Genomic DNA, 22,983 nt, shown 5'->3' on the forward strand with positions numbered 1-22,983 from the left:
AACTTCCGAGTAGACATTGTAATGCAGAGTGACAGATTTATAAATCTTTTGTACCTGTATATATTTCTACATTCAAATCTACCTTAGCGACTGATGCTGCCACTACAGCAACAAAGTTATGTATTATTTTTACTATTTGATATTAGATGTAGAATAAATTAATATCTTAATTCTCTGTTCATGAACATTATCTGTTCCTCCTCCTATATCCACCAAAGAACCACACAGCATGCAATGGAAGATGTAACACACACAACAGTGAAAACAACTGCCATAATCAAAAATCAATCATTTGGAGGAACTACTAAGGAAGAAGCCTCCAGGTAAGTTAACAATAGAAACTGTAAAGAACTCAGATTCTATGAGTTCAAAGAAATATTTAAAAAGACTACTTTCTTATACAGGATTATAAAAATGCTTGTCAGCCAACTGCTGAATAAGTGTGATGTGAACTGTGTTATGTTTCGTTATGTGAATTAGGTTTAAATTTTGTAACAATGTACTATGGCAGTACATGTACTGGGACTGCTGCAAACTCAGTTTTGCATGTATACAGATCTCTAGAATAGTGTGTACACTATACTTAACATGACAGTAGTCTTGGTTAACTCATACTTCTTACATATTCTATTTAAATAATTTCACATACACGTATGTTATTTAAGGAATGTATTTATTAACAGTAATAAAACATTACAATACATAGCAGCTGTCTTGACCAAATGCCAAGCATAAATGCACAGGCAACTAACAAAATATGTTTAAACAAGAACTTCTGAGCACTGCAAACAATTTCCATTCTATCAGTCACAATTCTGACATTTTTAAAGCTCACAGATCACAATAAAGGTTAAGCAATACTGTGGTGTAAAAAATACTTTAATATTTATTTCTGTTTAATGTGCATCAAACAAATAGACACTTCCCAGCCTATTTAATAAAATGAGTCCACAGGCATTCCATCACATGATGGTGCTTTAGTGCAAACATACTAGTTAAATATACCAGTTTTTCCATGAATTTTCTCAAATGTCTGCTCACTTATGACAAAGAATTTTATCACTAATGTATACGAGATCATGAAAATCTGAATGAAAACTGGGTTGCATTGGGAACTCCGTATTACATCACAAATGTTTCCATTTTACACTCCTCAACATATAGGCCTGGATAAAGATTATTAATATGAAGTAACCACACTTGTCCTTCATTCTGAACACACAAATAATTAAAAATGTTCCATGATTAATTGTGCAGGATCATATGTGCAGTGATGTATTACAGCATTCATGTAATTCATGATATGCAGTGCATGCAGTAGCTTGTTTATCACTGTGTAACTGTAAATGTTTAATATTTTCTTTCTTTATCTTCAATTAATATATCACAATAAAAAAATATGTTCCAAACTGACAACTGACTTTTGCCAGAATAACATAAAATGCTTTGTCCAAATGTATAATAATAAGTTGATCTTTTACAAAGCATATCTATAAGAAAAAACATACAAGAGGCACAGAAGTCATATAAATCAAACAATAAGTTACTATGATACACATTTACTTTACAGTACCCCCCCCCCCCCCAAAAAAAAGAGTTGACTGATGCATTTTTATTTTAAGAATGAAAAACTAATTCTGTAATCTTAAAGTCTTCCTCCAATACTTAAGGACCATACAATTATTTCAACAATGATCCAGTCCCTAATTTTGCCACTGAAGCAATGTTCAGAACTTCTCCAACAGTAATAGTATAGACTGGTTTCAATAGAGACATTACAAATACTAATTTACGTCAAATGCATTGTAAATTAATATCTGTAAGCATCTCCAATGTTGTAATCCAAAATAACATGTTGCTTTAGAAACTAAAATGTATTACATAATGTATTCAATACTGCCACAAACTGAACTCATTCTCTATAAAAGCCATATGCAGGAACATAACAGATCAAATTGGTATGATTAATGCTGAGCAGACTGTGTGCATTTAATATCTTTAGGGTACCATAAAGTAAATTTCCATTTTACAAAATTCACACCTTGAAAACAAGTTTTCCTCTAGCACCCTTATTATGAATAATGTCATGATGAGCTTGGGAAGCTTCCTCAAGTGCATACTCTCTGGCAATTATAGGTTTAACCCATCCATCTTCAATTCCTTTCAGAATCACACCAGCAGCCTCCAAATGTTCTTCCTGGAATTTATGAATATGTCAAACACTGATCACAATTTACATCATCAGTAAATATTAACAGTATCTACAATCTTAATCTCTTATAACACTAAGAGTTATAAATGATGAGGAATTAAAAGCTAGTGTTAATGTCTACTCCACTTCCGTAGATACAACACTTGGCACACACGACAGAAAAGGACACAAATTAAAATTACCTCCAATATATGGGACCACTGATTCCACCTTCAGGGTGAGAAAAGATCAAAAGGCCGAAAGGGGGCATTGGCAGGTCACTTTGATCCCATGTTAAGAGAAACCCCATGAGGTATGAGGAGAAAGGCAGGCAAAGATGAATGGAAATTTATTTAAGGGACTGTAAGGTCAAAGAAAGATCAGTTTAATTGTCCCATCATCCATTGGGAGCTGACAGACAGCTGACAGAGTAAAAAATAAGGATCTAGAAGAAAATACAAAAAGTAACAACATAAATCACAGTAATGAAAGTTCTGGTAGAATGTAATTAATTTAGGAATAAAGGAGACCACTCACTGAAAATATAAGCTTGAGTCATCAACAGGAACACAAAAAGAAATGTAAACTTGTTATCTTTTGGACCAATTATTTAATGAGCTCTGGTAGGGGAAGGAAAAGGCAGAGAGCAGGAGGGCAGGGGTCGGGGAGGGTTAGCTGGTGGCTCGAAGGAAGGCAGCCAGTGTGCAAGATAGGAATGCAGAAGGGGAAGGCAGCAGTTGTACAGGATAAGAATGCGACAAATGAGCACTGGAGTCAGCAAGTCGTATGCTGCACCATGACAATGACATGAAGATATGGATTGAGAGTGGGAGGCAGAACTGAGGAGGGAGAGACTGCTGGGTAGAAGGTGTGAGTGCAGTAGGTTAACAGAATGAGGACAGAGGATTACAGTAGTGAATGATGTATTTCAAGGATAACTCCCCAGATATGTAGTTCAGAAAAGCTGGTGTTGAGGAGGGAGGGGTGGGGAGGGGGGTAATTCAATAATTCAGATGGCATGGGTTGTGCTCAGCAGCATGTTCCGTCACTGAGTGGTCAACTTGGTTGTTGGCCACAGTTTGGCAGTGCCCACTGAGTCCGGTAGACAACTGGCGGTGGGGTGGGAGGTCCTTCATTTCCAGGCAGGATGACAAATAATCAAAGCTTTGACAAATGACATAGTTCAGTTGCTGCAGTCCAGGACAATCCTTTGTGGCTAGTTCCTGGGAGTGGTGAGATGATTAGTGGGGTTGTGAGGATATGTTACAGGAAATCTGTAATATGTTTGTGGACTACCAGGGAGGATGGGTGAGAGTGCCTGTCTGTAAAGGCCTTTAGAAGACCTTCAGCATCCATGGACAGCCAGGCCACTGCACCCACACCATCTACCCAACAGTCTCTCCCCCTCCTCTGTATTGTCAACCCTTCCCACACCACAACTTTATGTCATAGTCAGTGTGTGCAACATAAGTCACTGGCTCTGTGTATTGCATTCTTAGACCTCACATCTGCTGCCTCCTCTTTCTGTACTCTCATCCCACACACTGGCTGTCTCCCTCTATCTGCCAGCTACCCCTCCTCCATATACACAGACAAGGAAAAAAATCCTGAATTTCCCAGTTAAAAATACAGTTTTTCTACGGTGAAAATGCACTATACTTGAGATAAAGTACATTATTTCTGTGTCAAGTGACAATAGACTATTCCTCAAAGCTTTAAAACTTATCAATCCTTTGAATGGTAAAGGTCTTATACACTGGCTTACAACTTCCCAGCACTTTACAAAACAAAACCCAGCAAAAAACAAAGCATTTTGAAAAGATCTCTGATGTGTGGCAACATGTATACTGCAAATTTTCATATTACAGAAGTACAAATAAGAATTCCACCAAACACACCACGGTAGCTTGCTCATCTTTCCCCTTCTCTTTTACCTTCGGGAAGGAACCTGTAGTTTCAAAAGCTCCAAGTGCTTTCCATTTAGTTACATACAATTCTATTAATGACAATGACCCTACTAGTAGGAAGTATCTTAAGCTTCTTAAAACAGCTGGAAATAGCTTTAATAAGGTTATGCAGATGTAAAAGGAAAATCATTGTTTGTGGAGACTTTATCATTGATTTTCTGTCAGATTGTGCCCTCAGTTAGTACTGAGAGTTGCTGATGTCCAAGTCTGAATTATTGTCCTCAGCAAAATTCCCTATGAGGATTGAAAGACATACTGCAACAGCTACAGCATTTGTTTTTAAACCCAACAACCTGCAGTGATTTAGCTGTAAAACCAATATCTTATGGTTTATCTGCCCATGATCACTAAATGTTAACAATATAATTTCCTGACCAGTTTGGTAAAGCTCATACAAGGAAAGTATTGTAACACAGAATCATAAACAATGACTCCATCACTATGTTCAGAGAGAAATTACGAGAAGAATGCCGGGGAAAAATTCATGCAGCAGGCATTGTTAACAGAAAATAATACAACACTTCCAAGTACTGTTTTTCCTAAAACAAGTAAGTACAAAATTGAACAGAAGCAAGGGTAAAGGATGGATAACTCCTGGGATTGAAGTATCTTGTGTTAGGAAGAGAGATCACTATGTAATTCAGACAACAATCAGTAGTCACGATGTGAAACTCCGTTACCATCAGTGGTGGCTGCAAACACTACAGCCAGTAATAAAGAATGGAATAAAGATTTGTTAGATTTACTTGTGCGAACAGTGCATGCATCATCCACGGACATTAGTTTAAAAAATACAATCCCTAAGGAGATTACATAATTCATAAGGTCACTACAAAGTAGAAATTCTGCTGGCAATGATGGTGTTTCTAGCAGAACATAAAAATCTTGTGCTGACTGACAAGATTACCTTCAGTCTATCTTTGTAATCAATCAATGAATCAGAGCACATTTCCTGACAGACTTTGAGAGTGTGGATCACAAAATCGTACTCAGTCAAGTAAAGTGTTATGGCATTAATGGTACCCATCTTACATGGATGGAATCTCACCACCTTAACAGGAAGCAGTTTGTCTTATTAACAGAGTATCTCTGGCATGAAAATAACTGTAGAGTGGTGGAACATAACATGTGAGTGCCACAGATATCAGTACTGGGCCAAATCTTGTTTCTAAACTATATAGATGTTCAAAAATTTTAATGGCTGTTGACAACACAAGCATACTAATGAAGGGTACAAATTCAACCATAACAGACACAGACCAGGTGACAGCTGAGCAGGCCTATAAGTGGCCCATAGATAACAATTTCAATTTTATCCTTGCAGAATCTTATTTTATAATGAAGTCCAGTGTTTAAAATCCCTTGGGCTCCAGCTGGATAACAAGTTCAAAAGGAGGCAACACGTGAATAAACTAATCAAGAAGCTCAGTTAAGCTTAATGTACTGAATGTATGAAGCCTTGGAAGCATCGCTCGCTGTGTTGATCTAACGAGAAGATTGTTGGTTTATTTTGCACATTTTCTCTCTCTGTTGTCTTGTCTTTGAGGGAGTATACCTAAAGTAAACGAAGTATTTCTTCAGCAGATGTGAGCAGTACGAATATTATGTAAAGAGGATAATCCTACATCTTCCAGAAGTCTTTTAAACAATGAAAATAATCTATTTTTGGTAATATAAAGTAAGTGAATATATTAAAAACCCACTCCCGAGTGGCAACAGGAGAAAACACACAAAAATGTTTGATGTACGCAAGCTTTCAGAGCCAGCGACTCCTCCTCCTGGCAGAAGGGTTGAAGGGGAAGGAAGAGGGTGAAAGAAAAGACTGGATAGGTAAAGGGAAAGGAGTAGATCTCATAAAAGTCACCCACAACCTCAAGTCACCAGAGACTTACTGGATGGAAGAGAAGGAAAGACTCTTATCATGTGTGCAGCACAGAATTAGTTTATTGTTAACACAGTATACAGATTAGGTTCTTATGATGTCTTAGTCTCACGTTAGTGTACAACTTTACTGATTCCACATTGCTGAAGATTTTTGTTCTTGATGGCATTTTGTTGTTTGTTGTTGTTGTCTTCAGTCCAGAAACTGTTTTGATGCAGCTGTCCATGCTACTCTATCCTGTGCAAGCTTCTTCACCTCCCAGTACCTACTGCAACCTACATCTTTCTGAATCTGCTTAGTGTATTCATTTATTGGTCTCAATCTACAATTTTTACCCTCCATGCTGCCCTCCAATACTAAATTGGTGATCCCTTCACGCCTCAGAACATGTCATACCAACCGATCCCTTCTTCTAGTCAAGTTGTGCCACAAATTTCTCTTCTCCCCAATTCTATTCAATACCTCCTCATTAGTTATGTGATCTAGCCATCTAATCTTCAGCATTCTTCTGAAGCACCACATTTCGAAAGCTTCTATTCCCTTCTTGTCTAGACTATTTATCATCCATGTTTCACTTCCATACATGGCTACACTCCATTCAAATACTTTCAGAAATGACTTCCTGACACTTAAATCTACACTTGATGTTAACAAATTTCCCTTCTTCAGAAACGCTTTCCTTGCCATTGCTAGTCTACATTTTATATCCTCTCTACTTCGACCATCATCAGTGATTTTGCTCCCCTAATAGCAAAACTCATTTACTACTTTAACACTTACAGCACGGTGCCCATACGCCATACGGGCGCGGCCGCCCTGACATTGGCGGCGGCGCCCATAGTCCTTGCAGACAAGCCTTTATTTGGCTCTGTAAGCGCGTTTAACGGGTCTCCAAAAAAGTTTCATCAACTAATGTGGAGGTAGTTCATTCTTCTTCTGCAAGTGGCCAGCACTTATCGGCTATCTCATTCTGGGAGCGGTTGTGAGCACTGCAAAGACGAAGTTATCTGCAGTTCATTCACAGGTGTTTACAATCATGAAAATGGCGCGCAGCCAGTTGACGGAGGCCGAGATCTTAGATATTCTTTATGGAGACGCAGGATCTGAAATTGACGATTCTGACAAAGAGGATTCGTACTCTCCAGACGAAAGTACAAGTGATGATTCAGGTATGTATGTGTCTCAATTGTTTATAAAGTGAAGAGTTTCATTACAGCATTTTGTATTGTGAGTAGTGTTCATTACTTCACTTGCATTTAGTACTTCTTAGTATCAATCTTAGCATTTTTTTTCTATGCAGACAGTGGTACAGACCATCAGTTACCATCTGTGGTACCTGGTCATGTGTGCCTCACTGAGCACGAAGAGCAAGATTGGTCGGAACTAGACGATCAGCCAGTACTGCCGGATTTCCAGGAAGTAGTCGGCGTAACATCACATTTTTCAGATGCCACTGAGGAGCTTCAATATTTTAGTTATTTCTTTGATGACGACATTATTCAGCTCATCAAAAGTGAAACAAATTGGTACGCTGGTAACATTATTACAACAATGAAACGCAAAGATTGCCTGAAAATAAACTCTGTTTGGCGTAAGTGGTCTGCAGTAAAATTGCAAGAGATTTACTGGTTTTTCAGGAATATTTTGCATATGTGCATCATCAAATTGCCGAAAATCAGTGATTATTGGTCAACAGTCCCGTTTTTGCAGACAGGATTTGCAAGTAAATCGTTGAGTCGCGACCAATTTTGCGCTATATTGTCAATATTACACTTGAATGACAATGCTACGTTCATTCGCAGAGGCGAAGAAAAGCACAATCCACTTCACAAAGTGAGGCTTTTTTTTTTATTTCTTTGTGAATAAAAGCAAAAGTAGTTTTCACCCAGGCATGAATCTGACAACAGATGAGGCAATGTGTCCCTTTCGTGGTAGAATAGGCTTCAGAGTATACATGAAAAACAAATCCAATAAATATGGAATAAAATTGTATGCTCTCTGCGATTCATCAACTGGTTATATGCTAAACTGTGATGTATATACAGGTTCTGCAGGGAATGTTGACAATAGTATACAGGGTCTTGTAAAAAGGTTGTGTTCACAGTACTTTGGCAAAGGACATTGCATTTATATGGATGGGTACTACACCAGTCCATCTCTTTTGGACTTGTTGTGGGAAAATAAAACTCTTGGAGTGGGAACTGTAATGAAAAACAAGAAAGGTTTGCCACGAATATTCAAAACACTACAACTAAAAAAAGATAAGATAGTTTTCAAAAGAAGTGGAAGTCAAAACGAGATGTTTTTTGTCTTTCCACAAAGCATTAAGTCTACCAGCACTAGTATTCAAGTGAGGGCCAAAGGTTAAAATTGTAAAGCCAGACGCTATTATTGATTACAATAAGAATAAAGCTGGGGTTGACAGAGCAGATCAGTTCTCCAGCTATTATCCGTTTGCCCGAAAAATTTGAAGTGGTGGAAAAAGCTGTTTTTCCACTTGTTTAACATGTAAACTGTCAACAGTTTTATTTTATAAAAAGAGAATACTAGGAAGAATGTATCCCTAGTAGACTTAATTCACAAAGTGCGGAAGAAATTGGCTGAGAAGTGCAGAAGTATTTTTCAGCAACAAGCTGCTTCATCCTCACAAATTTGCAAGGCACTATCCAGAGAAGGTCCCACCCACTGCAAACAAGGTGAATACTATTAGGTATTGCAAAGTATGTTCAGACAGGGGGGAGAAAGAGACGGTAAGCGCATCAGGAAGGAAAGTAGATGGTGGTGCAAGGACTGTGGCATTGGCCTTTGTGTCCCACAGTGTTTCCAGGATTTTCACACAAAGGCTATTACATCTGAACTATTAAAATACTCTAGTTTACAGATACCTGCAGTTAGACATTCCAGTGATATTTTTTTAAAATTTAGATACAGTAGAATGGCATTACTCAAGAGAGAGATCATGTAAAACTTTTTTGTCCATGACATTTTTTTTGTTTTCTTTATTTAATTATAACACCCATTTGTATTTTATATTGTAAAATAAACTCACATTCATGTAAAGCTCTTACTATTTTCCTTTTAAATTATGTAAGAACCATATTCCTAACATTTTTCTGTTCTTTGCAATCTAATTTCAAACATCCATTATATATGCCAGTTCACAGCCAAGTGCCAGGTGTAAAGTGGGCAGTATTGAAAGTGTTAAGTGCCTCATTTCCTAATCTAATTCCCACAGCGTCACCCAACTTAATTTGACTACATTCCATTATCCTCATTTTGCTTTTGTTGATGTTCATCTTATATCCTCCTTTCAAGACACTGTCCATTCCGTTCAACTGCTCTTCCAAGTCCTTTGCTCCCTCTGACAGAATTACGATGTCATCAGCAAACCTCAAAGTTTTTATTTCTTCTCCACGGATTTTAATACCTACTCTGGATTTTTCTTTTGTTTCCTTTACTGCTTGCTCAATATACAGATTGAATAACATCGCGGATAGGCTATAACCTTGTCTCACTCCCTTCCCAACCACTGCTTGCCTTTAATTAATTAATGAGTATTGTTCCTTCTGCATGTAATTACTGTCCAGCCTACATGTCTCTGTAAAAACCTTGGCAAATCATACTTTACCAGTGTGATACACTAACGAAGTACAACTGTTGTTAATTTTCTTATTCAAGTATGTATTTTAGTTATTTTTATTTTACGCGTCTAGTTCCATAGGATCAAATTGAGTAGCAAATTTCCAAGGTCATGGAATGTGTCAGTACATGAAATTACAACATAAAAGTAATAACAGACAAAATAAAATGTTTATGAAGAAAAAAAAACCAAGCCACAAGTTTATCTAAACACAATCAACAATATAATGCAGGAATCAGCTCGATTCTTCAAGGAACACCTTGACAGAATAGAACGAGTGACCCATGCGGAAACTCTTCAGTTTTGATTTGAGAGCGTGTGGATTACTGCTAAGATTTTTCAATTCTTGTGGTAACTTATCAAAAATGGATGCAGCAGTATACTGCACACCCTTCTGCACAAGTGTCAAGGAAGCGCGACCCAAATGCAGATTAAATTTGTGCCTAGTATTAACTGAATGGAAGTTTCTAATTCTTGGGAATAAGCTGATATTGTTAACAAGAGACAACAGTAAAGAATATATATATTGAGATGCCAATGTCAGAACACCCAAATTAATGAACAGTGATATACAAGAGGTTTGTGAACTTATGCCACTTACTGCCCAAACCACCCATTTCTGTGCCAAAAATATCTTCTGAGACTGGGAAGAATTACCCCAGAATATAATACCATATGTCATAATCAAATGAAAATAAGTAAAGCTGACTATTTGTCATGTTGAACTAACACTTCAGATACCATTTGAATACTAAAAATGGTAGCATTAAGTCTTTGAACAAGATCCTGAATGTGGGTTTTCCACGACAGTTTACTATCTATCTGAACACCTAGAAATTTCAACTGCTCAGTTTCACTTATCATATGCCCATTCTGTGAAATTAAAATGTCGAGTTTTGCTGAATTGTGTGTTAGAAACTGTAAAAACTGAGTATTACTGTGATTTAGAGTTAGCTTATTTTCTACAAGCTATGAACTTCTGTCATGAACTGTGCCAATGTTACACACAACATCCTTTACTGCCAAGCTCGTGTCATCAGCACATACAAATATTTTAGAATCACCTGTTATACTAGAGGGCATATCATTTATATAAATAAGAAACAGGAGTGCCCCCACCCCAGCACTGATATCTCGGGCACCCCCCCCCCCATTTGACCATACCCCCCCCCCCCTTACTGCCAAGCTCATGTCATCATGTCATCAGCACATACAAATATTTTAGAATCACCTGTTATACTAGAGGGCATATCATTTATATAAATAAGAAACAGGAGTGCCCCCCCCCCCCCCCAGCACTGATATCTCGGCCACCCCCCCCCCCCCATTTGACCATACCCCCCCCCCCTCTCAGACCCCATATCGTAGCCAATCTCAACACTGGATAATGACATTTTGCTGTCTCTTGCTAAAGTAAGAGGTGAACCAATTGTGAGCTACTCCACGTATTCCATAATGGTCCAACTTTTGGAGCAATATTTTGTGATCAACACAATCAAATGCCTTCGTTAAATCAAAAAAGATGACTAGCATTCAAAACCTTTTGTTTAATCCATCCAGTACCTCACAGAGAAAAGAGAATAAAGCATTTTTAGTTGCTAAACCACTTCTAAAACCGAACTGTACATTTTATAGTAATTTATGAGAAATAAAATGATCACTTATCCTTACATACACAGCCTTTTCAATAACTTTAGCAAATACTAATAGCATAGAAATAGATCTAAATTGTCTACATTATTCCTTTCTCCATTTTTATGAAGTAGCTTTACTACTGAGTGCTTTAATCATTCAGGAAACCGACCATTCTTCAAGGAAAAATTACAAATCTGGCTAAGTATAGGACTAACATGTGGAACACAGTACTTCAATATTCTGCTAGGCACTCCATCATATCCATGAGAGTCCTTAGTCTTCAGTGATTTAATTATTGACCCAATCTCCCCCTTGCCAGTATCACAGAGGAGTATTTCAGACATCAATCTCAGAAAGGCATTTTCCAAGAGATTTATATGATTCCCTGTAGAAACTACAATTTTATTTAATTCAGCAGCAGCAATGCTCAGAAAGTGATTTTAAATATTGTACATATATGCCAACTTCAGAACATGATGACCAAATTGTAGAGGAAACATACAATGTAATAGAGAGAATAATGGACGAAAATAAAAAATGCTGCAAAATAGTAATGGGAGACTGGAACACCATTGTGGGAGAAGGGAAAGAGGGAAACATAGTAGGCAGTCATGGTCTTGGAATGAGAAATGTCAGAGGTGAATGGTTAATTGACTTCTGCAGGGAAAGGCAGCTGATAGCGGCAAACACATGGTTCAAGAACCATAAGAGGAGGCTCTACACTTGGAAATCACCAGGGGATAAATACAGAAATCAAATCGATTTTATACTGGCAGAAGAAAGATAAAGGAATGGAATCAAGAAGGTGCACACATTACCAGGTGCAGATATTAATAGTGACAACAACTTACTTATGGCAGAAATAGAAATAAGAATGAAAAAACTGTAAAAGGCGACAATGGTGAAGAAGTGGGATCTAGAGAAGATAAGGTCCAACAAAGAACAAATTACAGAAATGCTGTCTCGGGACTTTCTAAACACATTACGAGACAAAGAAGCACCTGATGATGCCAACGAGTACTGGAATATGCTGAAAGAAGGAATCATTAAAGCAGGACAGCAAAATATAGGATATGTAAAAGGGAAAAGGTCAAAAAAACCATGGGTCACACAAGAAATGATTTCCAAGATGGAGGAGAGAAGAAAATTGAAAAACAAGAACACTGAAGATGCAAGAAAGATATACCGAAGATTAAATAACGAACTGCGAAGAGAAACAGAGCAGGCTAGGAAAAAATGGCTAAAAGAGGAATGTGATGAAATTGAAGAACTGGACAGGAAGGGAAGATACGACTTACTATACAACAGAGTAAAGACTATGACATGGGAACAAAACAGAGCAGGAAGTGCTACTATGGAAATTTTGAGTAAAAACGAAGAAGTAGTGTACAAAGATCGTGACTATGTCCTCCAGAGATGGGAAGAATATATAAAAGAGCTATATGACACAAATAGCAAACCAGAAACTCTGGAACTTGAATCACACAACAGTGTAAGTGATGAAGAGAAAGGACCGACCATCATAATGGAAGAAGTAAAGTCTGCCATTGCTGCAATGAAAAATGGCAAAGCAGTAGGTACAGATACAATACCGGGAGAAATACTAAAATGCTTGAACCACAATGAAATAAGAGAAATATTGAGGTTATGTAATAAAATATATGACAGTGGTGAATGGCCTGAGGACTTTTTGACAACAGTAATGATTCCATTACCGAAAAAACAAGGAACCAAGAAATGCAGCGAGCACAGGACAATCAGCCTCATTTCACATGCAGCCAAAGTGATGTTAAGAATAATTAATAAGAGACTCGAAAAAGTAATAGAGGAGAATCTCAGCGAGGAGCAGTTTGGCTTTAGACGGAATACGGGCACCAGAGATGCAATAGGGCTCCTACGAATCTTTGGAGACAGGCTTATTGAAAAAGGAAGAGACCTATATATGTGCTTCATCAATTTAGAAAAGGCATTTGCCAATGTGGTTTGGGACAAGCTGGCGACTATTATGAGGGAAAAGAGAGTGGACTGGAAAACCAGAAGACTTATAAACTCATTATACCTTAATCAAAAAGTTTCAGTTAAAGTGAGAGGAGAAAGTACAAACTGGATCAGACTAGCGAAAGGAGTAAGACAAGGATGCTGTTTATCACCTACTCTTTTCACCCTGTACTTGGAAAATATGATTGACCAATGCTCATTAGATGACAAAGGAGTAGAAATTGGAGGAAGAAGAGTAGGGTGCTTGAGATTTGCTGATGACATGCTCCTTCTAGCCACAGGGGAAAAAGAATTACAGGATTTGGTGGACACCATTGCAACTAACGGAAAAAAAATATGGAATGAAAATTAACACAAATAAAACAAAAGTATTGGCAATAGGAGGAAATAAGGAAATAAAAATTGTGCTGAATGGAGAAACACTAGAACAGGTGCAAAATTTTAAGTATCTTGGAAGCAGGATAGACACCGACTGGAAGTGCACCACAGAAATTGAAACAAGGATAGCAATGGCAAAAGAGGCGCTTTATAAGAAAAGGAGAATCTTCTGCAGCGGTCTGGACAGAGAACTCAGAAAGAGACTCATAAAATGTCTTGTATGGAGTGTTCTTCTATATGGCACTGAAACATGGACTAGAGGAAAAAAGACAGAGAAAGGCTGGAGGCTTTTGAGATCTGGACATGGCGGAAGATGGAAAGAATAAGTTGGATGGACAGAGTAAAAAATGAAGAGGTACTGAGAAGAGTGGAAGAGAAAAGACAGTTACTAGATGTAATAAAGAGAAGAAAAAGAAATTGGATTGGGCACATATTAAGAAAGAATGACGGACTGATAAAAACAGTTTTAGAAGGTTATGTAGAAGGGAAAAGGAAGTGAGGAAAGAAGAGATTCCAGATACTGGATGACATGATGGACGGTACAATGGTACAACATACAGCAGCCTTAAGAAGGAAGCAATGGATCACAGAAAATGGAGAGGCAAAGGACCTGCTAATATTGCAGATAACTGATGATGATGACATATATCTATCTATCAGCAACAGAAATATTTTTACTACAAACTGACTTTATATCACCAACCTTGTGCTGCTGATCAGACACTTCCTGGGCATATGGTTTTAATTTTATCCTGTGAATTAGCTGTTCTACCCTTTCCCTTCCTATTAACATTTTTAAGCAACTTACAACACCGTTTGAAATGGGCAATGATAGCTTCTAACATTTTGATACAAATCCCACTTTGTTCTACATGATATTCTTATCCCACTAGTCACCCACCCAGGCTGCCTTTTACTGTTAGTAACCTGTTTAGAATGTTCTAATGGAAAGCAGCTTTCAAAGAGCATGAGAAATGTGTTAAGGAAAGCATTACATTTGTCACCTATTGTAGTGCCCCCAGAATTTTACAAAAGTCTGGAGACACTTGAGTTCCAGCCGTTTCGAACACTCGTTATTTTAAAGCAGGGCATAAGGATGAGCATGGGATACTGCACCTATTTATTGTTTGTGCAGGCGAAACTGGAAGGGAGATAATTCGTCGGCGCTGGCAAGTGTTCAGCGCAACCTGCCAAGAATAAGCAAATACAGCCCGGAAGCTCCATGGCTGGCTGCAAAGAGTAATGTAGAATTGTACTGTTAAAAAATAAATGGAGAGACTCGAAATAGTGACTGTTTATTAGACGTTGAACTGTTGTTGAGAGTACGTGGACTGGACGTGGATAGTCAACCACAATAAAAGCTTATGTATTAATTGTGTTCAAAAATGTGTAATTAATTGATTCTGGGTGCACGGTAATGTGTGGGCTTAAGTCATAAAGTTTAGTTGTTTTTTTGTACAAAGTGGAAATAAATATGTTCTGGTGCATTGAATGATATTCCAAGAGTTCCGTATTTTTTAAATAAGAAGAGAGAGAGCAAGAGAGTGAAAGACTGAAAATTTCCCCTTCCTAGCAGTGAAATCTTCGGAGAAGTGTCCGGTGCTAGCCGAAGACATTGGCGCTACAAGAAAGCAGAACCAGCATTCTTCAACAAGTACGTCCACGAAAATGCTTAAGCTGTATAGAGAGAGCTTAACATTACACCGGGCCACTGCACTATGTTATCGACACTATGAACATCCTGCTACTTTTGTTCCTCAATGAGGTTTAAAAAACTCTCTATTGCCATTGGATTAGTTTTTCGACATACCGTGTAATTTTTGAGTACCACAACCTTTCAGTGCTAAAATTTGTGCATCATGGTCTGAAAGGCCATTCACCTTTTTTACTAAGAGAATGCCAATTTAGTAATGAAGAATCAATGAAAATATTATTATGGCTGTGTTACTTTTCCCCTGCACCCTGGCTGGAAAAAAACACAGCCAGCATTAGATCATATGAATTTAGGAGATGTCCCAGCATCCTTTTTCTAGCACAATCACATACAAAATTAATACTGAAGTCACCACATATAACTAACTTTTGGTACGTACGTACTATAAAATGAACCAAGAACCCTCTCTAGCTTGAGCAAAAATGCTCTGAAGTCACGAGTTTGGGGATCTATAAACAACAACAATTAGAAGTTTAGTTTCTCTAAATTCAACTGCCCCTGCACAACATTCAAATACTTGTTCAGTGCAGTACCATGATACATCTACGGAATACTGTTTTTTATGTACATGGCCACTCCCCTACTCCACAAAGAACTGCTCGAAAAACAGCCAGCTAATCTGTATCCTGGTAAGGAAAGCCTCTACGACTACTACTACTACTACTACTACGACGACGTGATTAGGCCAGTGGACCGCACGCATCTACAAGTTTCCTCCTACACTGTATTCTGTCCATTGCTGCTATCCGTCGACATCTATTGACACTTGGCTTAAATCTTCATGGAGTCCATCCCTCCAACACTTCTTGGGTCTCCCTGGCGGTCTCTTTCCTGTAGGTGTGAAATCCAGGTAGTCCAGTAAAACTGTCAGAAAGAAAGCCTGTTCCTTGCAAAAGGTGGGGTAGAAGATTTTATTTTTTTAACTCGTTCATATTGTTGGAAAGGTTACAAAACCAAGTTTTGCCAACAAAATTTCTCTTGGGAAAACTTTCTGCAGTCAAAAAACTTCGAAAATTTCAGACTTTTTTCAGTTTTTTCAAAATATCTCAGTTTCATTTGCTCCTATCGCTTTGACATCTATTTTCTTTTTTAAAGAGCACAAAATTCTCTACAAATTTGATTCTTACCATTTTTTTCTACTCCCAGTATCTAAGGCGCTACAGCGTGTCAAAAAATACCAATTTTTCAAATTTCGAGCAAAGTGGCAAATTACCTAATTTTTGAACACTGTTATTTCAGTTTCTATTTGTGTAGTATAAACATATTACTCATCATGTTATTCATTGGAATTTACCATCTCACTCTGCTGCAGGGCCAGGACAAACAGCATCATATTCAGTAACTACGAACACATTCACGTCGGATTGCGTGAAGTTTATTTATGTTACAATATGTAATACGATTGCATGCAGGTGCCGTACATTTTCTACAGTTGATTGACGTTAATGATCAGTTATACGAAAAAGGATGTAGGAATTGTTCTTTAGCGGACAAAAACGTATTTATTCTTTGGAGGGCGGAAGGCGATTATCTCTGGTGATTGTTCACAGTGCGCTGACAGCTATTAGCACACAACAATAAGGGTCCTACAGTTTGGAGTCGCTTCCATTCAGTATATGTTGTGGTGCCGAAAATGAGTATGTCTGACATGAATTTGTGTTTCATTTGTGAAAAAACTGTGGTGAGTGGTGGACGCAATGTGAAAAAGAAGCCGGCCGGTGTGGCCGTGTGGTTCTAGGCGCTTCAGTCTGGAACCGCGCAGCCGCTACGCTCGCAGGTTCGAATCATGCCTCGGGCATGGATGTGTGTGATGTCCTTAGGTTAGTTAGGTTTAAGTAGTTCTAAGTTCTAGGGGACTGATGACCTAAGATGTTAAGTCCCATAGTGCTCAGAGCCATTTGAACCATTTGTGAAAAAGAAAGGACTGAGCAATCTTATCGATTGTAGTGCTAAACGCAGTGAGTCTGCCCACACCCGTTTTTGAAAACGCTCAGTGAAGTGATGTTGCGTGAAGCATGCTACAAGAAGTACATTAATAAGGGAATGATAGCAGCTAGCCTTCTACATCTACTTCTACATCTACATTTATACTCCGCAAGCCACCCAACGGTGTGTGGCGGAGGGCACTTTACGTGCCACTGTCATTACCTCCCTTTCCTGTTCCAGTTGCGTATGGTTCGCGGGAAGAACGACTGTCTGAAAGCCTCCGTGCGCGCTCTACTCTAATTTTACATTCGTGATCTCCTCGGGAGGTATAAGTAGGGGGAAGCAATATATTCGATACCTCATCCAGAAACCTGGCGAGCAAGCTACACCGCGATGCAGAGCGCCTCTCTTGCAGAGTCTGCCACTTGAGTTTGTTAAACATCTCCGTAACGCTATCACGGTTACCAAATAACCCTGTGACGAAACGCGCCGCTCTTCTTTGGATCTTCTCTATCTCCTCCGTCAACCCAATCTGGTACGGATCCCACACTGATGAGCAATACTCAAGTATAGGTCGAACGAGTGTTTTGTAAGCCACCTCCTTTGTTGATGGACTACATTTTCTAAGGACTCTCCCAATGAATCTCAACCTGGTACCCGCCTTACCAACAATTAATTTTATATTATCATTCCACTTCAAATCGTTCCGCACGCATACTCCCAAATATTTTACAGAAGTAACTGCTACCAGTGTTTGTTCTGCTATCATATAATCATACAATAAAGGATCCTTCTTTCTATGTATTTGCAATACATTACATTGGTCTATGTTAAGGGTCAGTTGCCACTCCCTGCACCAAGTGCCTATCCGCTGCAGATCTTCCTGCATTTCGCTACAGTTTTGTAATGCTGCAACTTCTCTGTATACTACAGCATCATCCGCGAAAAGCCGCATGGAACTTCCGACACTATCTACTAGGTCATTTATATATATTGTGAAAAGCAATGGTCCCATACCACTCCCCTGTGGCACGCCAGAGGTTACTTTAACGTCTGTAGACGACTCTCCATTGAAAACAACATGCTGTGTTCTGTTTGCTAAAAACTCTTCAATCCAGCCACACAGCTGGTCTGATATTCCGTAGGCTCTTACTTTGTTTATCAGGCGACAGTGCGGAACTGTATTGAACGCCTTCCGGAAGTCAAGGAAAATAGCATCTACCTGGGAGCCTGTATCTAATATTTTCTGGGTCTCATGAACAAATAAAGCGAGTTGGGTCTCACACGATCGCTGTTTCTGGAATCCATGTTGATTCCTACATAGTAGATTCTGGGTTTCCAAAAACGACATGATACTCGAGCAAAAAACATGTTCTAAAATTCTAGAACAGATCGACGTCAGAGATATAGGTCTATAGTTTTGAACGTCTGCTAGACGACCCTTCTTGAAGACTGGGACTACCTGTGCTCTTTTCCAATCATTTGGAACCTTCCGTTCCTCTAGAGACTTGCGGCACACGGCTGTTAGAAGGGGGGCAAGTTCTTTCGCGTACTCTGTGTAGAATCGAATTGGTATCCCGTCAGGTCCAGTGGACTTCCCTCTGCTGAGTGATTCCAGTTGCTTTTCTATTCCTTGGACACTTATTTCGATGTCAGCCATTTTTTTGTTTGTGCGAGGATTTAGAGAAGGAACTGCAGTGCGGTCTTCCTTTGTGAAACAGCTTTGGAAAAAGGTGTTTAGTATTTCAGCTTTACGCGTGTCATCCTCTGTTTCAATGCCTTCATCATCCCGGAGTGTCTGGATATGCTGTTTCGATCCACTTACTGATTTAACGTAAGACCAGAACTTCCTAGGATTTTCTGTCAAGTCGGTACATAGAATTTTACTTTCGAATTTACTGAAAGCTTCACGCATAGCCCTCCTTATGCTAACTTTGACATCGTTTAGCTTCTGTTTGTCTGAGAGGTTTTGGCTGCGTTTAAACTTTGAGTGAAGCTCTCTTTGCTTTTGCAGTAGTTTCCTAACTTTGTTGTTGTATCACGGTGGGTTTTTCCCGTCCCTCACAGTTTTACTCAGCACGTACCTGTCTAAAACGCATTTTATGATTGCCTTGAACTTCTTCCATAAACACTCAACATTGTCAGTGTCGGAACAGAAATTTTCGCTTTGATCTGTTAGGTAGTCTGAAATCTGCCTTCTATTACTCTTGCTAAACAGATAAACCTTCCTCCCTTTTTTTATATTCCTATTTACTTCCATATTCAGGGATGCTGCAATGGCCTTATGATCACTGATTCCCTGTTCTGCGCTTACAGAGTCGAAAAGTTCGGGTCTGTTTGTTACCAGTAGGTCCAAGATGTTATCTCCACGAGTCGGTTCTCTGTTTAATTGCTTGAGGTAATTTTCGGATAGTGCACTCAGTATAATGTCACTCGATGCTCTGTCCCTACCACCCGTCCTAAACATCTGAGTGTCCCAGTCTATATCTGGTAAATTGAAATCTCCACCTAAGACTATAACATGCTGAGAAAATTTATGTGAAATTTATTCCAAATTTTCTCTCAGTTGTTCGGCCACTAATGCTGCTGAGTCGGGAGGTCGGTAAAAGGAGCCAATTATTAACCTAGCTCGGTTGCTGAGTGTAACCTCCACCCATAATAATTCACAGGAACTATCCACTTCTACTTCACTACAGGATAAACTACTACTAACAGCGACGAATGCTCCACCACCGGTTGCATGCAATCTATCCTTTCTAAACACCGTCTGTAACTTTGTAAACATTTCGACAGAATTTATCTCTGGCTTCAGCCAGCTTTCTGTACCTATAACGATTTCAGCTTCGGTGCATTCTATCAGCACTTGAAGTTCCGGTACTTTACCAATGCAGCTTCGACAGTTTACAATTACAATACCGATTGCTGCTTGGTCCCCGCATGTCCTGACTTTGCCCCGCACCCGTTGAGGCTGTTGCCCTTTCTGTACTTGGCCAAGGCCATTTAACCTAAAAAACCGCCCAGCCCACGCCACACAACCCCTGCTACCCGTGTAACCGCTTGTTGCGTGTAGTGGACTCCTGACCTATCCAGCGGAACACGAAACCCAACCACCCTATGGCGCAAGTCGAGGAATCTGCAGCCCACACGGTCGCAGAACCGTCTCAGCCTCCGATTCAGACCCTCCACTCGGCTCTGTACCAAAGGTCCGCAGTCAGTCCTGTCGACGATGCTGCAGATGGTGAGCTCTGCTTTCATCCCGCTAGCGAGACTGGCAGTCTTCACCAAATCAGATAGCCGCCGGAAACCAGAGAGGATTTCCTCCGATCCATAGCGACACACATCATTGGTGCCGACATGAGCGACCACCTGCACATCCTCAGGAACCAACAGGCGTGCTATGTCGGTCGCAGGAAAAAGGTCAGTTCAATTTCAAAGAGAAATGCTTCTTATTTGCAAAAGGGAATTCTGATGACTTTTTAACCAAGCAGTTAAGATTGCCATATGCCAAACGAAATTTTGTTTACAAAGTAATGAAATTGGAAGTGCAATCGACAGTATTAGAACAGGCTAAACGACGTGGTGATGAATTTGGTCAACAAGTGATAGAGCGGATTCAAAATGTAAATGATTTGGTTGCTGCAGATGGGCGATACCACAGATTTTGCTACAGAAAGTTCTTCCGTGTTTCAGCTACTGGACAGAATCGAGGTTACCAACCTGCAACACAAGTAGATGAAGGCATGAAGGCTATATTTGCCTACCTGGAAACCAATACGGAAGAATGTGTTTTCTATGGACGATCTGTTAGAGCAAATACCCACATCATCTCGTCCTGATATTCGAACTGTCAAGGCTCGCCTTTTCCAGAAATATGGTGACGATGTGGTGATAGCTGAAACAGCTTCAAAGCCAGGCACAAGAAGATGCTGACGTTATGATTGTAACATCTGCCATTTCAAGAACCAAAGATTTTGGAAGTGTTGTCATTGTAGGATATGATGCTGATCTGCTTTTGCTCATGACCGGTTTGGGGCAAGGCATTGAAAACTTATGTTTCTTAAGCCAGGAAGAGGAAATGCAGAAGACAAGTGGTTTTCCACTGCATCTTACAAGTTTGACAGTGAATGTATTCTGTTCACTCACGCCTTTAGCGGATGTGGTGCAACATCCGCTTTTTTTGGTCAAGGAAAAATTAAGTGCTGCAATAATGTTGCGAAAAATGAACACCTAACCTCAGAACTTTCCACATTCAATAAACCACATGCTACCAGTGAAGAAATAATAACAGCAGGAGAACAGGTGACTATCGCATTGTATAGTGGAGGTGTCAGCAGTTCCCACACACAAGACCATTTGCGGTACGAGCTATTCGCCAAGTCTGCCACAAAAAGCAAACTGAATCTTGGACGGTTGCCACCTACACAAGATGCTGCACAACATCATTCGTTGCGGACTTACCAAAAAGTCCAAAGTTGGATGGGAAACTGGAAACCTCCTGAGAAATGGGTCTGGAATCACAGTGACCACGGTCCAATATTCGTTATAATGAGCCAAGATCCAGCACCTGAAGCACTTCTTCACATTGTTTCATGCTCATGCCAGCTGAACTGTGGCGAAGCGTGCTCCTGCAGAAAAGCGGGTTTGAAATGTTCTTCAATTTGCAAGAAATGTATTGGGGTCCACTGCGAAAACGTGCCACAATTTTTATATGAAGACAGTGAAGAAGATGTTATGGAGGATGTTGAGGAAACCGCTGACGAAATCAACGAACTTGCTGAGGCTGACTCGCTGTTTAAAGAAGAGGTCAATTTGGGATCAACTCTATGTACAGACCCTGAATCCGTAACTCAAAGTATTTCTGGTGACACTGAGGAACCTGGCCCATCAAAACGTTAGAAGTGATGCTCATGCCTGTGTCAAGTGCACTAAAGTGCGATATTACAAGTATTACAAACCCAGAACTGTCAACATTTTTTAGTAACTGACAATGCATTTTAATTGTAATAAAGCTACTTATTTTTAATGTCAACTGTGTGGCCTTTATACACAAGAATAATTACCTACCTAATTAGGTTGCCTATTGCACTAATAATAGTTCAGTTTCCTGAGACAATTTATTTGTGTGTGTGTGTGTGTGTGTGTGTGTGTGTGTGTGTGTGTGTGTTAATGATGCATTTTTATATTTATAGTTTTACAAATAACAGGGCTGAGGTGGCCCATAGTGAACTTCAGGTAGTGATGTAAGAATCACAATAGTTGGTTGCCCAGCAATCCTCATGTTGCATACAGAGAAATTGAATACCTGAAAGTGAGGTGGTAAATTCCAACATATAGCATGATGTATAATGTATTTATACTACACAAACAGAAACTGAAAAAATAGTGTTCAAAAATAAGGTATCTTGCCACTATGCTCAAAATTTGAAAAATTGGTATTTTTTGACGCGCTGTAGCGCCTTAGATACTGGGAGTAGAAAAAAATGGTAAGAATCAAATTTGTAGAGAATTTTGTGCTCTTTAAAAAAGAAAATAGACGTTAAAGCGATAGGAGCAAATGAAACTGAGATATTTTGAAAAACTGAAAAAAGTCCGAAATTTTCGAAGTTTTTTGACTGCAGAAAGTTTTCCCAAGAGAAATTTTGTTGCCAAAAC

The 22,983-nt window shown here is 39.2% G+C and overlaps 1 protein-coding gene across 2 annotated transcripts in view; it reads right to left on the reverse strand.

Moving 5' to 3' along the window:
- Positions 1-656: 656 nt before the first annotated feature.
- The window catches only part of LOC126187765 (zeta-crystallin-like), a 164,448-nt gene continuing 142,121 nt past the window's right edge, over positions 657-22,983 (reverse strand). For both annotated transcript variants that reach the window (XM_049929030.1, XM_049929031.1), the window contains exon 8: positions 657-2,197. In XM_049929030.1, coding sequence (XP_049784987.1) covers positions 2,036-2,197 — 162 coding nt within the window. In that variant the 3' untranslated portion in view covers positions 657-2,035. The remainder of the gene's footprint in view (positions 2,198-22,983) is intronic.

This window comes from Schistocerca cancellata, chromosome 5 (genome assembly GCF_023864275.1).
Source record: "Schistocerca cancellata isolate TAMUIC-IGC-003103 chromosome 5, iqSchCanc2.1, whole genome shotgun sequence".
NCBI classification, from domain to species: domain Eukaryota; kingdom Metazoa; phylum Arthropoda; class Insecta; order Orthoptera; family Acrididae; genus Schistocerca; species Schistocerca cancellata.